General features: G+C 32.7%; 1 protein-coding gene across 1 annotated transcript; it reads right to left on the minus strand.

Annotated features, from left to right (window-relative positions):
- Positions 1-13,456: 13,456 nt before the first annotated feature.
- LOC131622909 (protein STRICTOSIDINE SYNTHASE-LIKE 10-like) lies at positions 13,457-15,927 on the minus strand. Its single transcript, XM_058893920.1, has 3 exons — positions 15,480-15,927; positions 14,345-14,608; positions 13,457-14,141 (listed from the first exon to the last, which is right to left on the minus strand). The coding sequence occupies exons 1-3, from the start codon at positions 15,758-15,760 to the stop codon at positions 13,580-13,582; spliced, it is 1,107 nt and encodes a 368-aa protein (XP_058749903.1). The 5' UTR covers positions 15,761-15,927; the 3' UTR covers positions 13,457-13,579.
- Between the last annotated feature and the right edge of the window lie 6,220 nt (positions 15,928-22,147).

The raw sequence follows: 22,147 nt of genomic DNA on the forward strand, positions 1-22,147 counted from the left end.
ATATGAATAATTGCTATTATATTTGTCAAAATTCCATCGTTGATGTTTATAGAGTTTTTTGTTGAATTGATATGAATATTTGATCTTTTATGTGTTAAAATTTTAGTGTGGATGTTTATAGAGTTCTCTATTGAATTGATATGAATAATTGATATTATATGTGTTAAAATTCTATTGTTGATGTTTATAGAGTTTTGTGTTGAATTGACATGAATAAGTCGAATAAGTCGAAATGAGTCAAATAAGTCGAATAATTTGCAATAAGTCGAAATAAATCGAATAATCGCAGAAAACACAAGAGAGTATTGGTTATCTTGTTTCACGCATAACTTCAGTTTCGTAAGTCCTATTTGAGGTGCGGTCAGTTGTTTTGGATAGCTAAGACATAGATCTTTCTTAGAGTAATGAACTCGTGAGTTTAAATGTGTGAAGAGGTCGTGATTATGGTAATACCTGATGATGTTTATGCGTGTGAATGATGTTGTGAATATGGTATATTCTTATGAGGTTTATATGAATAACATTGTGTAAAGTAGTAATTGTGCACGTGACGTGAGTTTAGTGTTGAAATTGAACATAAGTGTACTTAATTAAGAAATTAGATGTTGAACTAATGGTATAGGATGATTAGCTGTGAAAATAGATGTCTAAGTACTATTATTAGCATATGTCGATTAATTTCTACAACTTGCGTTTAGTATACCTTGTTAGTCATTTGCCTATAACTTTAGTTACCCAACTCTTTTAAGAATGAAACAAAGATTATTAAAAATAGAGTTTGAAAAACTTAGGCAGCGGAAAGTAAATAGCAGAAAATAAATTACGGAATTCAAAGAGTTTGAGCAAAGAAAAAAACACCAAGAATTATAGAGGTTCGATCAAATAAAAAGGATACATTCCTCTCCCCATGAATTGATCTTGAGAGTTTCCAATAATAATTGAGAGCTTTTAGTAGGAAAGATTAATGAACCCCCTTATACAAAGAAATGATGGTTGATCTTTGTAACGCCCCGAATTTAATTAATTAGTTAATTAAATTATTTAAGAATTTAATCATTGGATTTAATCGAAGTTCGTGGATCAATCGGAATTGTCGATATTATTTTGGGAAGCGTATTGGATTATTAAGTTAAAGTCGAATTTTTTTCGGTTAGTCGGAGAATTAATAAAGTTGATTTCGTTGAAGAAATAATAGTAGAAATAATATATTATTAATATTGGACTATTTGTATTTAATTCGGATTTTATCGACGAAGTCGGAATTATTTTATTAAGTTGGCATGGTAATTAATCAGATTAATTTGGTGAAATAAAGTTGAAGTGTTATTTTATTAACGAGCTTAAAAATAACTTTAGGTTTAATTTAAGTTATTGTGAAGTGAGGAGGGGGTATGTCACTTATGCCCAATTAAGTTATTTATGTGATTAAATAAAATAACCTTACTATGTTGGATTTAGAATTGAAAGAAGGAAGAGCTATCATAACACAAAGAGGAATAGGGTTTGGAGGAGAGGTGAAGAAGAGAGTCATGGCGGAAGAGAAAAGCTAGAGGAAGTCCAATTTTCGCAGCAAGTTTCTGCAGTGAGACACCTTAGTAAAACAGACGTTTCTCCCAATCCAACCGTTGGATCGTCGCGGTTCTTGGACACAACGTCCCAGATTCGTAGAGGTAACTTCTGACCGGAGAGATTATCGTTTTGATGATTTTAAGTCCGTCTGACAAAGTGATTTCCGAACAAGTTTTTGATGCGTCTCTGCACGTTGTTAGAAAAGATTTTCGGAGAAAAGTTGGAAGCGGCGGCATAAGCTATGGCATCCGGGAGAGTAGAGAAATCTCATATCCAAGGTAAGGGTAGGGTTCTATCTCTATAAATGGGATTATGATGAATGATATGTGGGGGTTATGGTTGTATGATTGCCTCTGTTTCGTGTGTTGTGATTGTATTGTTGAATGTTGAAATTGATTGACGTCGGTTTATAAGGTTATAAAAGTTCAATCAATGGTCGTGGGAAATTAACTTAGGGTTTATAATTATTATTATTATTGAGGAATTAGTTGTAGAAAATTGCTAGATGTTGGTGGAGTATAACTATAATATAGCTATGTTCCTGTGATGGTCGAAATTGAATTGTACGGGAATCGAAGGAAGAAAATTGAGTTTTAATTTTTGTTGGAAGATGTTGTCAGCGCAGGTAAGCGCCAAGGTTTGGACGCGGCACGAAATGAAGGTTTATGTGGTGTTCGCGACGCAAAGAGAGGTTCGCGGCGCGTGCTATACGAGTTTTAGAAATATGTTTTGATTTCTGGCTGTTGATGTTTTATGTTGGTTGTTGGGATCAAACCTTAGTAGGATTAACTTGAGAAGAATTATAATTATTATTAGTGAAGAAATTGGTTTAAATTAATTAGAATATTATACCGTTGGAATTGATTAATTTAATTAGTAGAAATTATAGTGATGATTCTTAGTGATGAGATATGTAGTTAATGGATTAAGTTGTATAAAGATGGAATTGGTGTGAAGGAGAAATAGCATTAGTAATAACGATGATATATGTAGCAGGCTGAATTAGTAGCATAATTGGAATTAATAATAGAATTAACGAATAGTAGAATTCGAATTAGAATGATAAGAATTGTTGGTAGTAGATTAATTAATAAATTGAAGAATCAGTACCTAGATGTTTAGGGGATATTTTGTAATGATTAAGTTGATGCAATTGATGCATGTTTAAGTTGTTGTTTTCGTTGATGTTGTTGTGGTTGTTGTTGTTTATACGTTGATTAAGTTGCAGGTCTTATGACCAATGTTGTTTAAGTTATTGATGATGCGTTGATTAAGTTGCAGGTCTTATGACCAAGTTTGATTAAGTTGTTTGCGGTTGTTGCATTGTTGTGTTGTGACGTTGTAGTTGTTGTTATTTTTGCATGCATACATTTACATATTACGTTGGCCTGGATTGACAAAATGTTTAAGTTGGTCTTGATGACACCTGTTTAAGTTGAAATGCCTCAAAAACCTGGCATATGTTTAAGTTGGGAGTTCTGCTCCAATGGTACCACATGCATTTGCACAATTGAGTCACATTTGAAGTTGTTGTTGTTATTACGTTGTTGTTGTTGTTATAAGTTGTTGTTATACTTGTTGCTAATAATTGTTATTATACTTGTTGTTGGTAAATAATTATTATAACAATTGTTGCTATTTGTTATTATAACTGTTGTTTGAATAAGTATGAAGTGGTGAAATTGTATGATCTAATCTTAATTTTATATTTATCATACGCTTGTTTATATTGTTGGATATCTCACCCTTCTACTGATGTTTCCGCTACCATGGGAAATGGGCAGGTACTCAAGAATAGTTGTGGAAGTCGAAGTATTTTTATGAAGTCTTTAGTTACTGTTAGTTCGAGTTGGGTCTTGCTCTGATACGTAGCACTCGGGGGATGAACGATTGTCTTTTAATTGTTGTTATAACTATAAGTTGTTAACTTTTAAGTGGAGTTTATGAAGTAATATGATGTTGGTGAAGTTGTTTTAGTTTAATAAAAATATTATGCGAAGTGAACTTGAATAATTGATATTATTATTAATAAAAGTTGTTTTATTTTTTAAAAGAGTAAACAGGTTTTATCGGTTCATGCGAGTTATGTGCTATGTATCTATGATATATGTGATTAAGTTGTTTGTTGTTTTACGTTGAATGTGACATCCCAATTGTATGTTGAATTTCCGCACTCTGATTTTAATAAATATTTATCGGGTAGATTTGGGGTGTTACAATCTTCAACCAAATAATACAAGATAATGGATGTGAGTATTTTTGTATTTTCTTCGATATAATGTCGAGAGGGAAGAGACCAATCTTCCTTACCAATGGTGGATTAAAGCATTAGTCTTCTTTCCACGAACACGGATCTTGGAGCGGTTAATCTTCAAGTTCCAAAAAATTTGAGCTCCATACTTTGGTTTTAGTCGGGCTAACAAAAACCTGTGAGATTCTAATCAATTAGACATATGTTCTAATCGATTAGAAAAGTCAAAATTATGCCCATGGATTATTTGACTGCTCCCGATACATCTTATACAACTTCTAGATGTTTTTCAAAATATTTTCCGTTGGAAAATATTTTTGAAAAAGGTTTTAGTGTGTGTGTGTGTGTTGTTAGACGACGAGATCCTATCTAAAGGGGATGAATAGACCCCTTATTTCAAAATTCAAACTTTTAAAGATTTTGAAAAGAGTTTAAACTTTGGCTAGATGAAGTTTCGCATTTAGATCGAAAGTCGTCTAAACCAAACAAGTTATTGGAACTCGGATACGTGCAACCGTATATGGTATGACAATGAGACAATCAACCTTAACAATTGAATTCCCAAATTAACAGTTCAAGTAGTCACAAGCCAATCAATTTCCAACTAATTAAACACAAAACAATAAAATGTCAAATTATCGAACACTTGGTGTGCGATTGATTTTTCAAAAATTTCTTTCAAGTTTGTTGATACTCAAATTCTCTTACAATTAAAGTGATTGCAAGACTATCAACAACTCAACAATGATAAAAAAAATTCCAAAAAGTTTACTAGGAATCAATCGCTCAATCAATATATTTAACAATTTGATAATGGAAATTTAAATGCAAAAGATAAAGAGATAGGGAGAGGACACGAGGATTTGTTTAGGCAATTCATCGGTCATCCTTGCTATGGCTGCATCTTCCCCCAATTCCAATTTGGAATTGAGATAAGTTCTTACTATTCAAATATATTGTTTTTACAAAAGAATTCAAGCAACTCAAACCTACTAACCCTAAGTTTGTTGTTGACCCTTGCAATGTCTCTCCCCTTGATCTCGACTCGATCAAGTCGTCTAACAATACCAATATGATTCACTTTTTTGCGCTACTCCTTTGTAAGAAACCACTATTCTTCAAAGTTTTCACTAGCCGAATCCCAATTGCAAATTATTGTCACCCGATAATACCAATTGATTCACCATCTCACGCTACTCCTTTGTAAGAATCCACTGTTCTTCAAAGCTTTCACTCGCTCGAACCCAATTGCGAATTAGCGTCACCCAAGATTTACCTAATTGATTTAGCGTCTCACATTACTCCTTTGCAAGAATCTCCCGTTCTTCAAAGCCTTTCACTCGATCAAATCTAATCTGCGTAATCCTGTCCAAAACCGTAAAATCACCAATTTCATGAAATAATCCCCTGTTCCCCAACTCTATTTTCTTAATTAAATAATCCCTAAATCCACAATGATCTTAGAAGACAAACACTTGGTTTTTCCGAATGAAACCCCCTATGATTCTCAACTCAACCTTAGGTTACAACAACCTAAATTGAATGTTATCAACCAAGTATAGATGGCACCCAAACAACAAATGAGTGTGTATAATTTGTTTGTGTGTATGCATAAAGGTTGAAGATGATGAGCAGTCTTAGTATGTGTTTATAGTTTCATCAAGTTGAAAATTATGCATGTATGATGTATTTATAGTGGTGCAAGTTGGAGGAAAAAGGAAAACCTAAAAATGTTAAAAGCAATGCAATTTTTCTAAAACAATAGCAGCATGTGTCGACTCATGTAAGTCATGTGTTGACATGTATTAATGCATGTGTCTACCTGTATTAGGTTATGTGTCGACATACTCAAACAGAAACTACATGCTTTAAAAATACAGCACGTGCGTCGACCTAAAAATTGTATGTGTTGGCACATAAACCTACAGGCTTTAAAATTCCAGCACATGCGCCGACGTGAAAACTGCATGTGTCGACATATAGACAGCATGTGTTGACACATGAGTCAGCACATAGAGGCAGAAGCTACAATCTTTAATGTTGCAACACATGTGTCGACCTATAGAAGGTATGTGTCGACATATACACTTGTGTTTTGAGAAAATATTAACTTTTAAAGCTTGCAAATGATTTCTAATACTATATAATTCATTTTTGATATATGATACCTTTTTCAAACATGTTCTAGGTGCATTCTAAGATCCCTAATGCAAAGGTGCTCATCATGACTCAAATACCATTTAATGTACATAAATGCTAAAGTTTTCCTAGTGTTAACATCATTCAAAACATCTAATGGGCAAGTGAACTCACATACTCCCCTTTTTTGATGATGGCAAAACTTACGACGATGCATTTCACGTCTTCATGAAGGCTCCCGCCTGAATATCTGCATCACAACTTCGTCTCACATATGCTTCTCCCCCTTTAACAACATCAAAAAGATACAAAGTAATTCAGGAGAAGTATCATATAATACACAAATACGAACATATCACACAGAAGCGTTTTGCAATAGTAAGTGTCGCGGCAGAAAAATTGAGATTAAGCTATTGATTAACATAACTCAGAAAGCAAGATTCGGCATCAAACTTTTTTGTTTTCAAAAGAATGGGAAAAAATGAATAAAACCCACAAAAGTTTTAAAAACAAAACTAATAAAACAAAGAGAAAAGAGTACGGGGGTTGGTTATGCAAGGGGAAGGTATTAGCACCCCTCACATCCATGGAACTCCATAAGAATCTTTTATAAATCTGTGTTTGAAAATAAAAGAGATGTGTGCAAAAATATTGATGAGATGAGAGAAGAACATTTTTTTATTATGCTTGGAAAGACGTCGCATCTTGTGCCTACATACCCCTTCTGTGCAATAGGGAAGTCAGAGCATTTATAGTTCCACTTATAAAGAAACAACAGAGGTTTGTTAATTGATTTTGAATGAAAAGGCACTTTGTCATCCTTAAGAGGAAAACTCAACTAATCACCCATAAGTATGAGACAATGGACTTTTGCATCATCATGAGGAAGGCCTCCAGCTTGGATAGAGATCACTAACTCTCTCAAGTGGAAAATGTCAACATTTTTCAAATCAATACTATGGGGATAGGAGAATTACATCTCAAATATTAAGATGACTTATGTCTAATATTTTGAGAAAAGGTTTAAAGGAAATGTCAAGTGGCAAAATATTTGAATGAGATTTTGTATCCTTTATGATTTTGAAAGAGTTCAATTATGCTTAAGATGTTTTAGCATTTATTGAGAAAAGATTTTTATGATCACTTGACAAAGTCAATGTTTATTGCAAAAGGTTTTAAGTTTAAAAACAATAAGATTTTGAAAAAGGGAGAAGATTTTGAAAATTTAAGAAGATGATCAAGAGATGAAGAGACTATCCTAAAGCAAAAGATAAAAGATAAGGACAAGAAAGATCTAACCACACAAAGGAGCCAACACTTGACATGAAGTCAACATAAGCATTCCATTCCTTTAAATTAAGCCCACAAGTATCAGATAACCAAGAAATAACAGATAAACCAAGCCAAGTATCAGTAAGATCAAATAAAAAGTCAAGCCAAAGTGTTTTATATGGATCATTATGTATCAAATAACTTTGTGTCAGATGAACTTGTATCAGATAAATTTGCATCAGAGGATTTACTTCAAGGTATCAAATAACATTAACATGCATCAGATGAAAACAAACATACAAATAACCAAAGGCCACAGAATAATCCCAAAGTCTCGAATACAATGAACCAGATGGAATAATAGGTATTAGATGAAAACTCCAATCTAAGGATCTATCCTAAGTCCAAAAGTCCAACTCACCAAGTAATGAATAGTAACCAATAGTCCAAGTCTCAATTAAGTCTTTTTAGGGTTTTCTTCTTCATATCCAAAGCATAGTTATTCAAGTTTCGATTTTCAAACTTCAATTATCAAGTTCAAACTTTCCTATTTTTCAAAATCACACTCTCAATCACCAAATTCAACTTTCACCTTGTTACGTTAGTCCCCGAGCCGTAACAAGTAACCTTCTTATCACATTAGTCCATTGGCAGTGATAAATGCTCCTTGCATAGATGAATTATCTTCAAGTTTTCACTTGCTTTATTTACAAACTATTGTCCAAACGCTTTCAAGTCTTATCAACTTTATTTGATTAGTCCCTTGGCAAAGATATAGTTGACGCCCGCATCTGTTTACCCCTAGGTTGTGGTAGAAATGAAAAATCTGCGATAACATTCTCTCTCATATCTACCAGATCAGTCCCTCGGCAAGGATAGATATATCAAATTCATAGTCCAGGCATTGATGAGTTATCTACATCATTTACGCCTCTTACTAGTCAAATTTTAGGGTCTTCCATTATTTAATAACCCTCTGATCCGAACGTGCGAGAACTGCGCCCTCTCGTACCCTTCAATCGAAGAGTAATTAAATAGGGGCATCTGTCATACCCCAAATTTGTCCCCCTCTTTGAAAACTCAAAATTCTTCCAAACTTGAATTTTATAAATTTTCTTGGTTTATTTACAATAACATTTTGGGTGTTATAAATATTGGATTCCACTTTATTTTTTCTATTTAAAAATATAATACTTTACTTGTAAATTATTGGTATTTTCTTAAATAACAAATATTTTCCTACACTTCATACACTTTCGATTGACTTTTTATTTTGAACAAATAACATAGCCTAATTGGCAAGGAAACAAGGTTTGCAAACACGAGGTCATAGGTTTGAACCCTACCTCCTACATTTTTATTCTTAGATTTTCCCAAAACATTGGTACGACATAATTCAAAAAAAAGACTTTGGGCTTTTTGGATATGAGTTACTTCCCTTTTGAGATTTTTAACCTAATTTCCACTTTATAAATGGGCTTCTTGGGAATCCTATTGGGGGAGGATTTTTTTCACATTCAAGTACAATTTCTCAAACACATTTTTTAACTTTCTGTGTTTTTCTTCTACCTCTTAGAGGTTTGTCCTAGGGTTTGTCTTGAACAAACCCTAGCCGTGTTCTATTAACAGACAACGACCGACAAAAATTTTCTTTTTATGCAAAACCTTTTTATGAAACCCTTTATCAAAATTCCTATGTTTTTGGCCAATGTTTTCATATGAGGCCTCCCTTTCTTAAAAATGTTTATTTTTTGCCAATGATTTCATATGAGGCCTTCTCTTTTCCCCTTGTATTTTGTTATTGCTACACTTTAGTTTTTTCATACAATTACCCTTTTGGCCAGTGATTTTTTATGAGGCCTCTCCTATTGAATTTTATTTGTTTTTTAAAAAATTGTTTTTTTAATCATATGATGGTATAATTTTAAATATATTTTTATATTTTTAAATCAAATCCCCCAAGGTTGTTGTTCTTGAACAACAACAACAACAACAACAAGGTTGTTGATTTTGACGAACAACAACTACTAAAACCCCAAAACCTCTTTCTTTTTTTAAAAAAAAAATCTAAAGGCTAAATGGCCCCCCTTGAATACAAGGGAGGCAAAGAGTGCCTATCATATTCCATTTGCCTAATTTACCTACTTACCCAAATCTCTCATTTTAAGGGTTTCTCACTTGTCCTCCTTTCATTAGGATAAAATAAGTAGTGGGTGACGGCTCATTTAAACGTAAATTTTAAAGCAGGTTGCTACATAGTGGAGCAAGCTTTCGACGCGGTGGAGAGAAATTGACTTACTAGGTTAGCACTCAAACACCAAAGTCAGTTACTGAGTGAAAAGTAATGTGAGAAAAAATTGTGGTTAGAATATAGCTTTGCATGAGATCCCTCGTATATGAGAAGCATTTACACATCCACTTGCTTTTTGGAGTGGTATGCAGGGAATTTTGAATGACATAAAACAGTAAATGACAGTCCGGGGTATGGAACGAATACAGGCCTAGAAGACGCGTGTTCAATATGCCTCAAATCACCTTATGACCTTAGATTGATGATTGGATATTTCTGTTTTGAGTCTCAAACGACCTTTGCATATGCTATTCGTTAAAATAAACTATCTCCGAAAAAAAATATAAATAAAAAGTTTTTAAATTTTGATATATTTAATTTTAATTTTTAACTAAATACATTAACTACTTACACATTATTTTAAACCGGATACATCATTCGAGATGGTGTAGTGCAAAGAAACAATTGCAGAATGCATGATTGAGTTACCAATATTTTTGTTAACTTGTGGTTGTTAAGTTCACGCACTATTCTTTACCACTTTTTAAATGTCTTTCTCCTATAATAAATTTGATAAGACTACCTTATTTTCTCGTAGCAACCAACTAATTAGTAGGTGGTACATTCTTGTCTAACGTATACTCTAGTCTAGGGGTATACTTTAGGGCTCTGTTTAGCAAAAAGCCATATTTTAACTTACAGATCATATGTTTAAAAAATATGTGCATAATTGCGATTTTTTTTCAAGTTTATATTGTTTTTATTAATTTAGAATTTTTATATTAGTTAGTTAAAATAGTTTATAACTTAAAGTTTAGAATTTATTTTTATTACTTTCAATTTTATCCCTAGTATTTTAATTGAAAATAATTTTTATTATTATTAATTTCAATTTTATCTCTAGAATTTTAACTTAATTCTACATAATAATTCAATTTATTATTATTATTTTCATATTTATAAACTATTTTAATTGTGTTGATTTCATCAAAATTTAATCAAATAGTTTATATGTCCGCTATAAAACACATTTATTATAAGGGAAATGCTAACTAGTGCCCTCAGGGCAATGGTTAAACATTAAAAAATAATAAATTTATCTCGGTAATCTGCGTATCTAATGTCTCGAAAATTGAAATATTAAATTTTTTATAAAATAATTTTTTTTTGGAATGCTTAATCATTGCCCTGAGAGCACTGGTTAGCAAGACCTTTATTATAACCAAAAAGTCCCCAGCCAGGTGTCAGAATATTGATAATAATATCAGTCAAGAGACTACCAACTTACCTCATAAGCATAAGAAGAAAAATAACATAGCTTGAATAAGAACTTCTCGCCAAACTTCCAACCAGGTACCATACACAAATTTAACAACTGAGCATTGCTATTTTACTTTAAATCCTTTAATAATTTAGAATTACAATGGTTTTCTTTTCCAAACGACTTTTTTATTTTGATTTACCACATGTCAAGCTCAATTCAATAGTTCTTTTCTTTAAAAAAAAAAAAAAAAACCCTCATATATTTGAAATAGGAACTTGAAATTATCATGAACAAAACCATATAAGAGAAAGTAGAGATTTCCTCATTCCATATTGCAGAAATTTTATTCTATACCCCCGATAACTATCCTCCATCTTTACAATTCATTTAGTTTGACTAAAATACTCATGTATTATTTTGATTTTTTTTATAAAAATTGCATTACGGATAATTTATAGGCAACTTATCTGATTATTACAACAAAAGTGAATTTTGGTAATAAAGAAAACCGACGGTCTAACCGTTGTCTATTCTACTAAGTTCTCAGAAGTCTTATTATTATGTTCTCTAGTCCATATTATGTCTAGAATATTTTTTTGAAAAATAGTATTTCGAATAATTTATAGGTAAGAAATCTAGTGTCCAGAGGTATAAGGAGTCTGGGATGCTTGACTTTTTCCCTCTGAAACGAAGCATGTTGTGCAACCCGGTCGTGTCTCAACCTGAATTGTCTGTCAACTATAATTTCTGTAAAAGGACAAAACAAAAGTTACATAATGACTCATGTTCAAATAAAGGAAGTATACCAGGCAGACTTATTCCAGAGATGCAACTCCGATTTTAATGTACACGTTGAAAATTTTTGGAGATGCATCTCTGGAAATTATTGCAACTCAGTCAGCGTCAATGGCGGCTTGGGGGGTCTGTGGACCTCAAAAAAATGACATTGATCATCAAAACAACCTAACTAAAACATTCTACCGTAGTTCTAAGCTAGCAAAACTTCCGATTTTCTAACCTAAAACTCAAATTCTAAACTATTTTACATTAACTCAAAATAGTACAAAAACAACTTACAAACTCTATCCAAAGCTTAGTTCTTGTTGCTCAATGAGGTTTGAAAACTGATATTTAATGAAGCTTGCTTGTTATTTGATGGAGATTGATGAAATTTCGCACAAATGGGGTTGCATGGTGTTTGGACAAAATGGTTTTTGAAAATGAATATCTGAAAGTGAGGAAGGGGAAGAGACAATGACGCGTATTTAAGACAAAACCGTCTGAAGATACATCAACGGAAGGATGCTGGAGATGTATTTCTGGAATATTTCTGCATGACATCTGATCTTAACATCTAATCTTAAGATAACACATGATTTAGGGTCTTGTTCAGCAATGAGAATACTTAGTGTTCTTATGAAGATACATCTACGGAAGGATGTCGGAGATGTATCTCCAGAATATTTATGTGTAACATCTAGTCTGGAAATATCTAAAGTGCTTTCAGAGATATATCTCTATAATCTAGGAACATTTTGATATTTGCGCGCGCTAGAAAGTCAATGGTGCATTAAGAAATTCTCAATTCAATAATCACATATTAGAAGGCCCGTGATGAGAAGGCCCATATTTAACTAAATATATTGGTTGCAATTTACTAGCCATCTCCTCACTTAGATCCCACACTCCCAAAAATTATAAGAATTGTCAAAGATTTGTTTGCTTTACAAATTTCAATAATTCACATTTAAAATTATGATTATATTTTTTAAAAAAAGATTATGCATCTTTTATCAAGTAAAGCTAAAGAACAAGTAAGTATATATTTTTTGAAAAATGTGCATATTTCTAACACATTTTCATTTCTAAAATAGGGACAACTTCTTTACCCATCACAAAAAGTTGGGTAGTGTACCTCCAATCAATCACATAATTTCATCTCATTTAACACATAAATTATTTATTAAAATACTACAAATATTTGTTGTTTTCAAAACATTTTACAAATGTGCATTTTTTGAAGCGTATTTCCTCCGGCCTGAATTATAAGCAAACATTCTCTTTTTAAATTCATGTAGACCAGATACATTCATTACTCAATGAATTTAAAAAGAAAATGTTTGCTTATAATAATGGCCAGAGTGAGTATAAAATTAGAAACTAATCTGTCATTTGATGTAGTTCTCTAGACTCTGTATACTAACATTTATGGTGGTCCATGTTAAATGTCAGCAGAAGTTTAGCCATGGAACGACTGTCCACATCTGGCTGCGTGGTTGAGGAGATTTGATGACTGCTGCAAATCCCAGTCTGAGTTTGAGTGCTATGGAAGAAAATAAAGCAACTATGCCTTCAAATGTTTTTACTGGTTTTGAACGCAACCATGCCAGAACACACCATTAAGTTATGTACCTCCAATTGTTTTTGTAGAATATTACAAAGAATTCTTCCCAACTGCTTTTTCTGTATATCCCTTTTTATTAATACTACTTTCCCAAAAAACATGACTTATCCATCACTCAAAGTAATTCATAATCCTATATGCATTCTGCATGAATGACTAAAAAAAGAATAAACCTTTCCAGAATTTTATATTGACTAAAATTTTCAGACCATAGATTATTTCCATATTTTATTAGCAATATATCTTAACAATCATAATAAGATTCGATTTGCAATTCGAAAAGTAGGTATTTCAACTCGCAATTTAAATCTCGATTTGATGACATGCTCTTAAGTTAATTCAATCTAAGTATATGAGTAATTCAAATACCATCTTACCTACATTGCATTCTCATAAACTATAAACACCAATATAAGGCATTAACACTGATGCAATCCAAAGTTTTCCATCTCTCTCTTCTACTTCGCTGATGAACTTCAAGGTCTTCCCTTCACAATCTTCCAAGACTTCTAATATTTCCCCTTTATCACTCAACTTTATAGCTGCAGCATGAGGCTTCTTCGCCACCGACGCATGCAACTGCTTGAAATTTCCAAGCTTTAACAATGCTTTACCTGCCCATAGATTTGAATAAATCCACTTTGCAAAAGGAGTTTCTTTGGCATGTAAAGCTACCCAGAACTGCCCTTCTGAATTTCTCCTTATATTATCCGGAAAACCTGGAACAACAGCGAAAGTATCGACTTGGCCGGCATTAGGTCCATGAAGCCAAAGCCTCAGAATCCTGTGAGTTGAGGTTTCAGCTACCAGAAGAAATGAACCATCTTTGCTTAAAGCTACACCATTGGGAAAAGCAAGGTCGCGTAATAAGACCTTCACTTCTTTCGTTGACTTGTCGTATTTCATTAACCGCCCAGTCTTGTCTCCACTAAGAAGTATAAGCATAAATTGCCTGCAAATATATTACCATGCTGGACATTAGAACAACATAAGTATAAGCATAAGTGTGAGAATCACATTTTGCACAAAAACAACTTATTAACCCTTTCATGCTTATTTTGTAAGAAATTCTTCGTACTCAATAGCAACGTTGTTTAATAAAATGCAGACAGAGTTGATTATAGAGAGGCGGGTAAAATTTAGTGATGAACTAACCTTCTCTGGTATGCTGTGCTTGAATCGGTGAAGTAAATCACATCTTCATCTTCACTGATGTCCATGTCATTGGTGAAGCGAAAGGGCTGTCCTTCAGCTTCTGTTGCTACATCCGTGGCCAAACCCCCTGCAGGTCCTACTACTTTGAGGCCAAGGTAGGAATCAGCAATGTACAGATCTCCATTTTTCTTATCAAACTTTAGTCCTAGTGGCCTCCCACAAACATGTTCTAATTCTGGTGCAAATGGACGTACACAGTCCGACCTTCAAAATCAGATAAGCAAAACACATAAGAGAACAATGTCTAATATAGTTATGAGTTAGATTTAATATCATGCAGAGTTTCATTCAAAGCATATGAGACTAACATAATTATCAGTTTGTTAGAGCAATTCACCATTTTGCACAATTGAGAATAAGAAGGTTTGAAATGTAAATAGTGATTCGTAAGGAAAATAATATTCTCTTCCTTGCCCCTTATGTTCAAATTAGTTGAAAAAAATTAGTAGTTGCCACATCCTAGTGTGCTTCATATCATGCTACTATAACCAGTATAAACTCACACACACAACCCTAAATACCAGGATTCAAACCCTGGTGATGGCGTCCAACCAAGCAATATCGGCTTCTACCAATTGAGTTAGGATTTGCATACACTGTTCCTAAATTACGGCATGTGAAACATGATGTAAGAGTAAAGTTAAGGGTTCCACGGCCTAGAGCTAGAGAGTATATCTATTTAAGGGATTAGTATTTCCCAATAGACACTCTTTCTATATCGACAACGGATTCCTTCACCACATCCTTAATCTATGAAGCACCTATACATACACATACACATACATCAGACATAACACCAACATGTCAACAACAGTAATAATTTGAAAAATAAATAAATTGAACGTAATCACATAAATTGGATGTCAAAGACTCACAAATGTCAAACACCTTACACGCATTTATTCAAGATATCAAAGATATATTTAGGAACTAAATAAATGCAAATAGAATTCATTTTCAATAACTGAACCTAACCAAGTACTCTCAAATCATTGCCCAATTAGTACAACAACTCTAAGCCAAAGCACTCAACTACCCTACAAACTATATTCCCAATTTAATGACTAATTAATACCTATTGGAACTTGTGACGGCAAATTCAGTCCAACCACGTTCCTCTCCTTCCCACTTCAAAATCCGACCATCAGCAACGCCAGTGTACGGTCCTTCACCCTTACTATCAAACACAAGACTCTCCGGCCCGACGGCTCCTGTAACATGGAGTAACCGAGCAGCATGGAGATGGTCCTTGGATCCAGGAATGTGCACCGGTGTGAAGAGGTTTTTTGGGATGAGTAAGGTGAAGGTGATGGCGAAGAGTGCGAGGAAAATTGCAGCAATTAACATAGAGTTCATGTTGAAGATGATAAGCTGAGAAAAATGAAAAGTGGTACCAAAATTTGGTAATGTGGAAGTGAAATTCAGTAGATGACAGAGATAGTGTCGTTTGTTAGTGTTTTGATTTGAGACGTGCGTGATCAGCGTTCACGAGACGGTCCTACCGAGGAAAATTCATTAACTCTACTTCATCAATACTCCCTCTACCTACCCTTTCTTTCTTTCTTTCTATTTTTTTGGACACTTTTAATAATTTCATAATGGAACAATCTTTACATGGACATGAACCTAAATTCATATATTTAGGAATAACCAATAAGAAGAGAGAGAATTTAAATTTATTTAAAATTTAATTTCGTTTTTAATTGCCAATACGGAGGGAGCAATTCTTGCATGGACACGAACCTAAATCCATATATTTAGGAACAACCAATAAGAAGAGAGAGAATTTAAATTTATTTAAAATTTAATTTCGTTTTTAATTGCCAACATGGAGGGTGATTGTGATAATGGAGGGGAGAGATAATTTTAGTTTTATTATTTAATTAATAAAAAAATGTGATTGGTTGTGTGTAAATCCAGGTGGTATAGCTATGTCCATCTAGGTATTTTCCTGTGATAATGGAGGAGAGAGATAATTTTAGTTTTATTATTTAATTAATAAAAAAATGTGATTGATTGTGTGTAAATCCAGGTTGTGTCCATCTAAATATTTTCCTTCATAATGAGTATGTAATCGGTTAAAGGAAAATAAATGAAATGTCTCAATTCAAGCGGGGCTGAGTATTAAGAATAGGGTCATTTTATTTAATATTCTTAAAAAGTACTCTCAAATTGACGGCTAAAAACACATCTCAAATTAACATAGGATAATTGCAGTCTCATGTTCTAAATTATTTAAATATTCTAGATTAATAATTTTATTACATTTAGCATTGAAGAATAGGTACCATCTAGTGATAGTTTTATTTACTTTTTTTTTTTTTTGAAAAAATTCCATACATAACTAGTAGTAAAAGTAGATGCATCAAGATATGACAATCATTAGATTTTAATCCAATTAATTTAAGATCTATTATTGATATAAGTTTTTTGACATTTGAAGAGTAGTCTTGAGAAACGTTGATAGCTTGCAAAAACCTTTTTTTTCCTTTTCTTCACAGAATATGATATGTTGGAGCAAAATATGTTCTTTTACTTATTTCTTTTGGGGTTAACTCTTGTCTTATACCCATCTCCACCAGATCTAGACGAGCATTCTTACCATCTTTTGTCTTGTTTTGAATGTAGAGAAGTGTTTCAATCAAACTATCATATATCTATATTTTTCTCCACATGCATCACATCAAGATAATATTTTACATCGAGGCTAGACCAATTTGAAATATCAAAGAACACTAACCTCTTTTTCATTTATTTTTTTCACGAGCCATTTTTTCTTTCCAAAGACAACATTGATGTGTAGTTGTCGTTTATAAATTTCCTCCTCAATTAAGGGATTTGGAGTGAAATAAAAATTTTGCTCACTATTAAAGGTCTTCCGTAATCTACAATATGGAAGCCCAAGGTAAACAATCTTTTTTCCATTCTTTAGTTAATGGAAACATGTATCAACTTCACATATAGGACAAATTTTTATCTCCCTTCAATTTATCTCCTTACACATCTTAAAATTTTCACCAGAATACGCATCACCAACATCAATATCTTCCTCCCACAAAACTTTTAAATCGTCAATCAATGACCTTAGATAAAAATCTATATCGTTTCCTAGTTGTTATGGACTCGAAATCATCATAGACAACATCATATAATGCTCCTACTGGATGAAACTTATTCTTAAATGTCAGACTCCTTGGGTGGAACATCTTCTAGAACATCAGACTGTTGTAATGAAACCTAATCATCATCTTCTTCCTCTTCATTATTTTCAGTAGCATCATAAATGACAATGTTTATAGACTTCATCATTATCTTGGTGCTCTTGTTAAAAACTCTATATAGGCTTTACTATTTGTGGAGTAACAAAGGAATATTCCTTCCTCACTTTTGGGATCCATCTTTCTCTTTTGCTCTCTATCTTGCAGGATGTAGCACTTACTTCTAAAGACATAGAAGTACTTGATGTTGCGACGGGAAAAAATTAAGATTAAGATATTGATTAACTTAACTCGAAAACAAGAGTCGCCACTAAACTTTATTGTTTCCAAATGAAAGGGAAAATATCGATAAAACCCAACACAAAAATAAAACAAAAGAGATCTGGATACAAGGGGTTTGTTATGCAAGGCGAAGGTATTAGCACCTCTCACATATATGGTACTCCACATGAACCTCTTGAAAATCTGTGTTATGATAAAATCGAGTTGTTTGCAAAAACATTAGGGTGATGAGAAAAGAAGTTTTTTTATTATTTTTGTGCTCGCCAAAATTTCAAGAGTCTTGTGCCTACGTATCCTTCATGTGCAATGAAGAAGTCAGAGCCTCGTAGTTCATGGTAAAAGTAACCACGAATGTTCGTTGATTGATTTTAAATTGAAAATACATTTTGTCGTATCCGAGTGAAAAACACAACTTGTTACCCACAAATATGAGGAAGTAAGCATTTGCATCATCTTGATATGGAGAACCTTTACTTGGACTTGCTCACAAGTACATCTCTAAATTCTGGTGGAAAATATCAACCATTTCACAACATCTTATAGAAGCACGGTGGTTTGCATCACTACAAGAATAGACTAATATCTAATCTGTAGGATCAAGCGCTTACCATTATGCTAAAAACAATTGCTGTTAGAGAGGGAAGACTTTATTTCTTTATAGTATGAGCCCTCAGGGTCTGCGCCTAAAGCAAGGATTGAAAGCTACCTTTAGGCGCCATGAATTGGGATTTTAAGCCCATTTGAATCCCTAAGGGTGACGCCGGATTTATTTATCCAACAATCTCCCCCCAGTGTCACCCGAGGGATTTTTGAACCCTTGACCATGCTCTGATACCACTTGTAGGATCAAGCGTTTACCACTGCGCTAAAAGCAATTGTGTTTAGTGAAGGCACAACTTTATTTACTTATAGTATGAGCCCATAGGGGTTGCTCCTAAAGCAAGGTTTGCAAGCTCCCTCTAGGCGTCATGGGTTGGGATGTTAAGCCCATTCGATTCCCTAAGGGTCACAAAAAGAAATTTGATGAGGTCTGTCTTTTTTTAGAAGTTTTGAAAAGAGTTTGTGTATGCTTAAGTGTTTTAGCATTTATTAAGAAAAAGATTTCCAGGATCACTTGACAAAGTCAAGGTTTATTGAGAAAAAGATTTTCGGGATCACTTGAAAACAGGGAAAAGTTTTGAAAATTGAAGAAATGGGCAGAAGATGAAGAGACTGTCCTAAAGCATAAAGAAAATGACATCAAATAAAAGGTCTCATTGAAAGGTAGCCCAAAAGAAAGTCTTTGTGCAAGTGTATCAACCATAATATGAAGCAAGCATTTGATATTGCTCAAAATGAGCACTCCTTTCCCTTTGGATTTAGCCACAAAATAAGAAAAACAAAGAGAATATCAAGATCACAGAGCCAAGAAGAATCCCAAGTCTTCAAGTAAAGATCAAAAGTTTTCCAAAGTAGAGCCAAGTCTTGAATTGAGATTGAAAGTCCAAGTAGATCATAAGGTCCCAAAGATAATTATTCCAAGCAAAGAAGAACACTAAGTCCTAAGGTCAAAAATACTCCTCAAGCAAGGGATAGTAACACAAAGTCCACAAGATTAGATTCAAGTTTTTTTAGGGTTTTATCCATTTTATAATGTTTTTGTTCTTTTTTTAATTAATAAAGCAAGCGAAGCAAAAAGATAAAAGGCATAAAATAAAAGGCACAATAAAATGGCAAGAATATAAATGACATGAATGTAAATGACATGAATGTAAATGACATGAAATTAAATGACATTAAAAGTAAAAGTTAGATGTTAGCACAATTATAAGTTAAAACTAGTGTTACCGAGGAATCAACCGAGTCGGGATAATTTAGCGCTATGTTAAGCAATCGTAAGTGGACTTATGTAGAATTCATACCTATATGATGTCGGTCAATAGCAATTTATGTGTCATACATGTTAGAGGAATGATACAAAATCATCCTCCTAAAACAATGTAACACAATGATCAAAACAAAATCGACAAGAATAACAAGGAGAAAGAGAGATGATCAAACACAATTGAAATATAACAAGGGATCATCTATCATCAATTTCAATCATTCAAGCTCACAATACAATGGGATAAACTTATCACTAATTCAAAGTATAAAAAATGATCTAATGATCATTTAATCAATAAGTTTGAAATAGTGAAAGTTTATACAACCAGAGCATCATTCAAAAACCAATTGAAATTAATGTAGCATTAATTGATCAAGTCATGATCCAAGTCAACCAAAAGTTAAACAGAAGTGGATTAGAAAAAATTATAAAAAAAATATGAAAAAGGTTTTTAAAATGATTTAAAATGGAAATTCAATGGAAAATTTCAAAGAGGCATCAAAATATCAAATAAATTGCCAAGAAAATTTGAGAAAGTTAGAAACATTTCAAGTAATTGGATCTCTAACATGGAGAGAAAATATTTGAAAATGTGTGAAAGTTAATTGTTAAATTAAAATTAAAAAGAAAATAGAAATAAAATAAAAAATTATAAAAATGATTTTAAATTCTGAAAAATATATATGTGGTAGAAAATATTTTTGGTGATTTATGAAAAAAAAATAGGAGTAAAAAAGGTCAAAGGATCAATTAAAAATAAATCATAAAAGAAAAGAAAAATTAAAATGAATTTAAATTAAAAGAAATAAAAGAGGCTAACGGCCAGGAGGCGTGTCAAGCTCTCATTGGATGGAATTTGAAATTTCGCACCAGAGCGCGTGCTTTCCTTCATCGTCTTCAACCTCAAATTGATTTTTGCAAATCCATGAACTCTAAGAAAGTTCATGTAATTAAAGGATCTAGAAATTTATTTTAGAAATACTTGGATCCAATGAGAAAGTTCATGTTGACAGCGGTAATCATGTAGGTTAAGAGATGAAAAAAGAATACCTGATGGCTTGTATGATTCTTCCTCAACCGGTACCCCTAATGCCTTGAATACTCTTCATATGGAAAGAAGGGATTATTTTCTTGTGTACGGTATATTGGAGATCATCGTCTAATTATAGATTGATGGCCAATTAGGGTTCCCATTATTTCGAAATAAGCCATCCTGATATCCACTCCTATTTGAACTCATATTCAATTAATTGAATCAATTAATTTATTAAACAATTTCTAAATGAAATCTAACGAGCCTTTTAACTTTATTTGATCATTTAATTATTTAAGGCGATATAATTAAAATATATATAAGTCCACAAAGTAATTATTTTGAAATATTAAAATATTATATATAAAATATTCCAACAATGAGAAACTAGAGTTCAGGTCAAGAAAATGAAGATGATAAACATATTTTTTATCATCAAAATTTATTATTTTATATTCTAATATGAATTTTAAATTTTAATTAAATAACATGTTAATTAATATTTAATTGTAAACACATTGATATTGACATGTCATTGTCACGTGTTAAATGAATATGTCTTTGGAAAATCGAAGAAGAGCAAAAAGAATTCAGAAATTAATAAATAGGAAACAAAAAAAATTAGATTTTAAAATGCGAGATTAAAATTTATCAAAACTTAAATAAGAGACGGAAAGTGCAAATTAGCTTAAATTAAAATCAAAGTATTTTTTATAGCTCGTCGTGATGTTTAAATGTGAACAAATCCTAAACTAATCTAGACTAGTGGAACGAGCATGCATATTCAACTCTGAATCAAATAAATTTATCCTTCCCATCCCCTAAACCCTTTCATCCTATTACCACAATCCTGAAGCCTTATTCATGGAATTATGGAAGAAGTTGGATAACCGTAAGAGACGATCCAATCATCAAAGTACGAAATGGGGCAATGTTAGTGGAGGTAGTAGTGGTATGTGTCCGAGCACTACATTTTTCTTCACTTTCTTCCTGGACGATTATAGGTCAAAGGACATGTATGTAGTGTTCAAGAAGTTCAGAGATATCAATGAGGTGATCATTTTGCCTAAGTTGGACAAGATTAGGAGAAGATATGGCTTTGTGTGGTTCTTTCACATTAAGGATGAGAAATTCTTAAAAAAAAATTGGATAACATCTTCTTAGGTTCAAGGAAGTTATTTTTTAATCCACCTAGATTCAAAAGGAAGGAAGATCATGGCTTCATTCATAATGGAAGATATTCTAAAGAGCAATGGCAGTTGCCAAGTTTCTTCAGGACCAAATCAAGCATCCCAAAAAGGTTGGATGCACATCAAGATGGAGGGAAGAGGGACACCAGGTAT

Source organism: Vicia villosa, unplaced genomic scaffold, assembly GCF_029867415.1.
Source record: "Vicia villosa cultivar HV-30 ecotype Madison, WI unplaced genomic scaffold, Vvil1.0 ctg.000045F_1_1_1, whole genome shotgun sequence".
NCBI classification, from domain to species: Eukaryota; Viridiplantae; Streptophyta; class Magnoliopsida; order Fabales; family Fabaceae; genus Vicia; species Vicia villosa.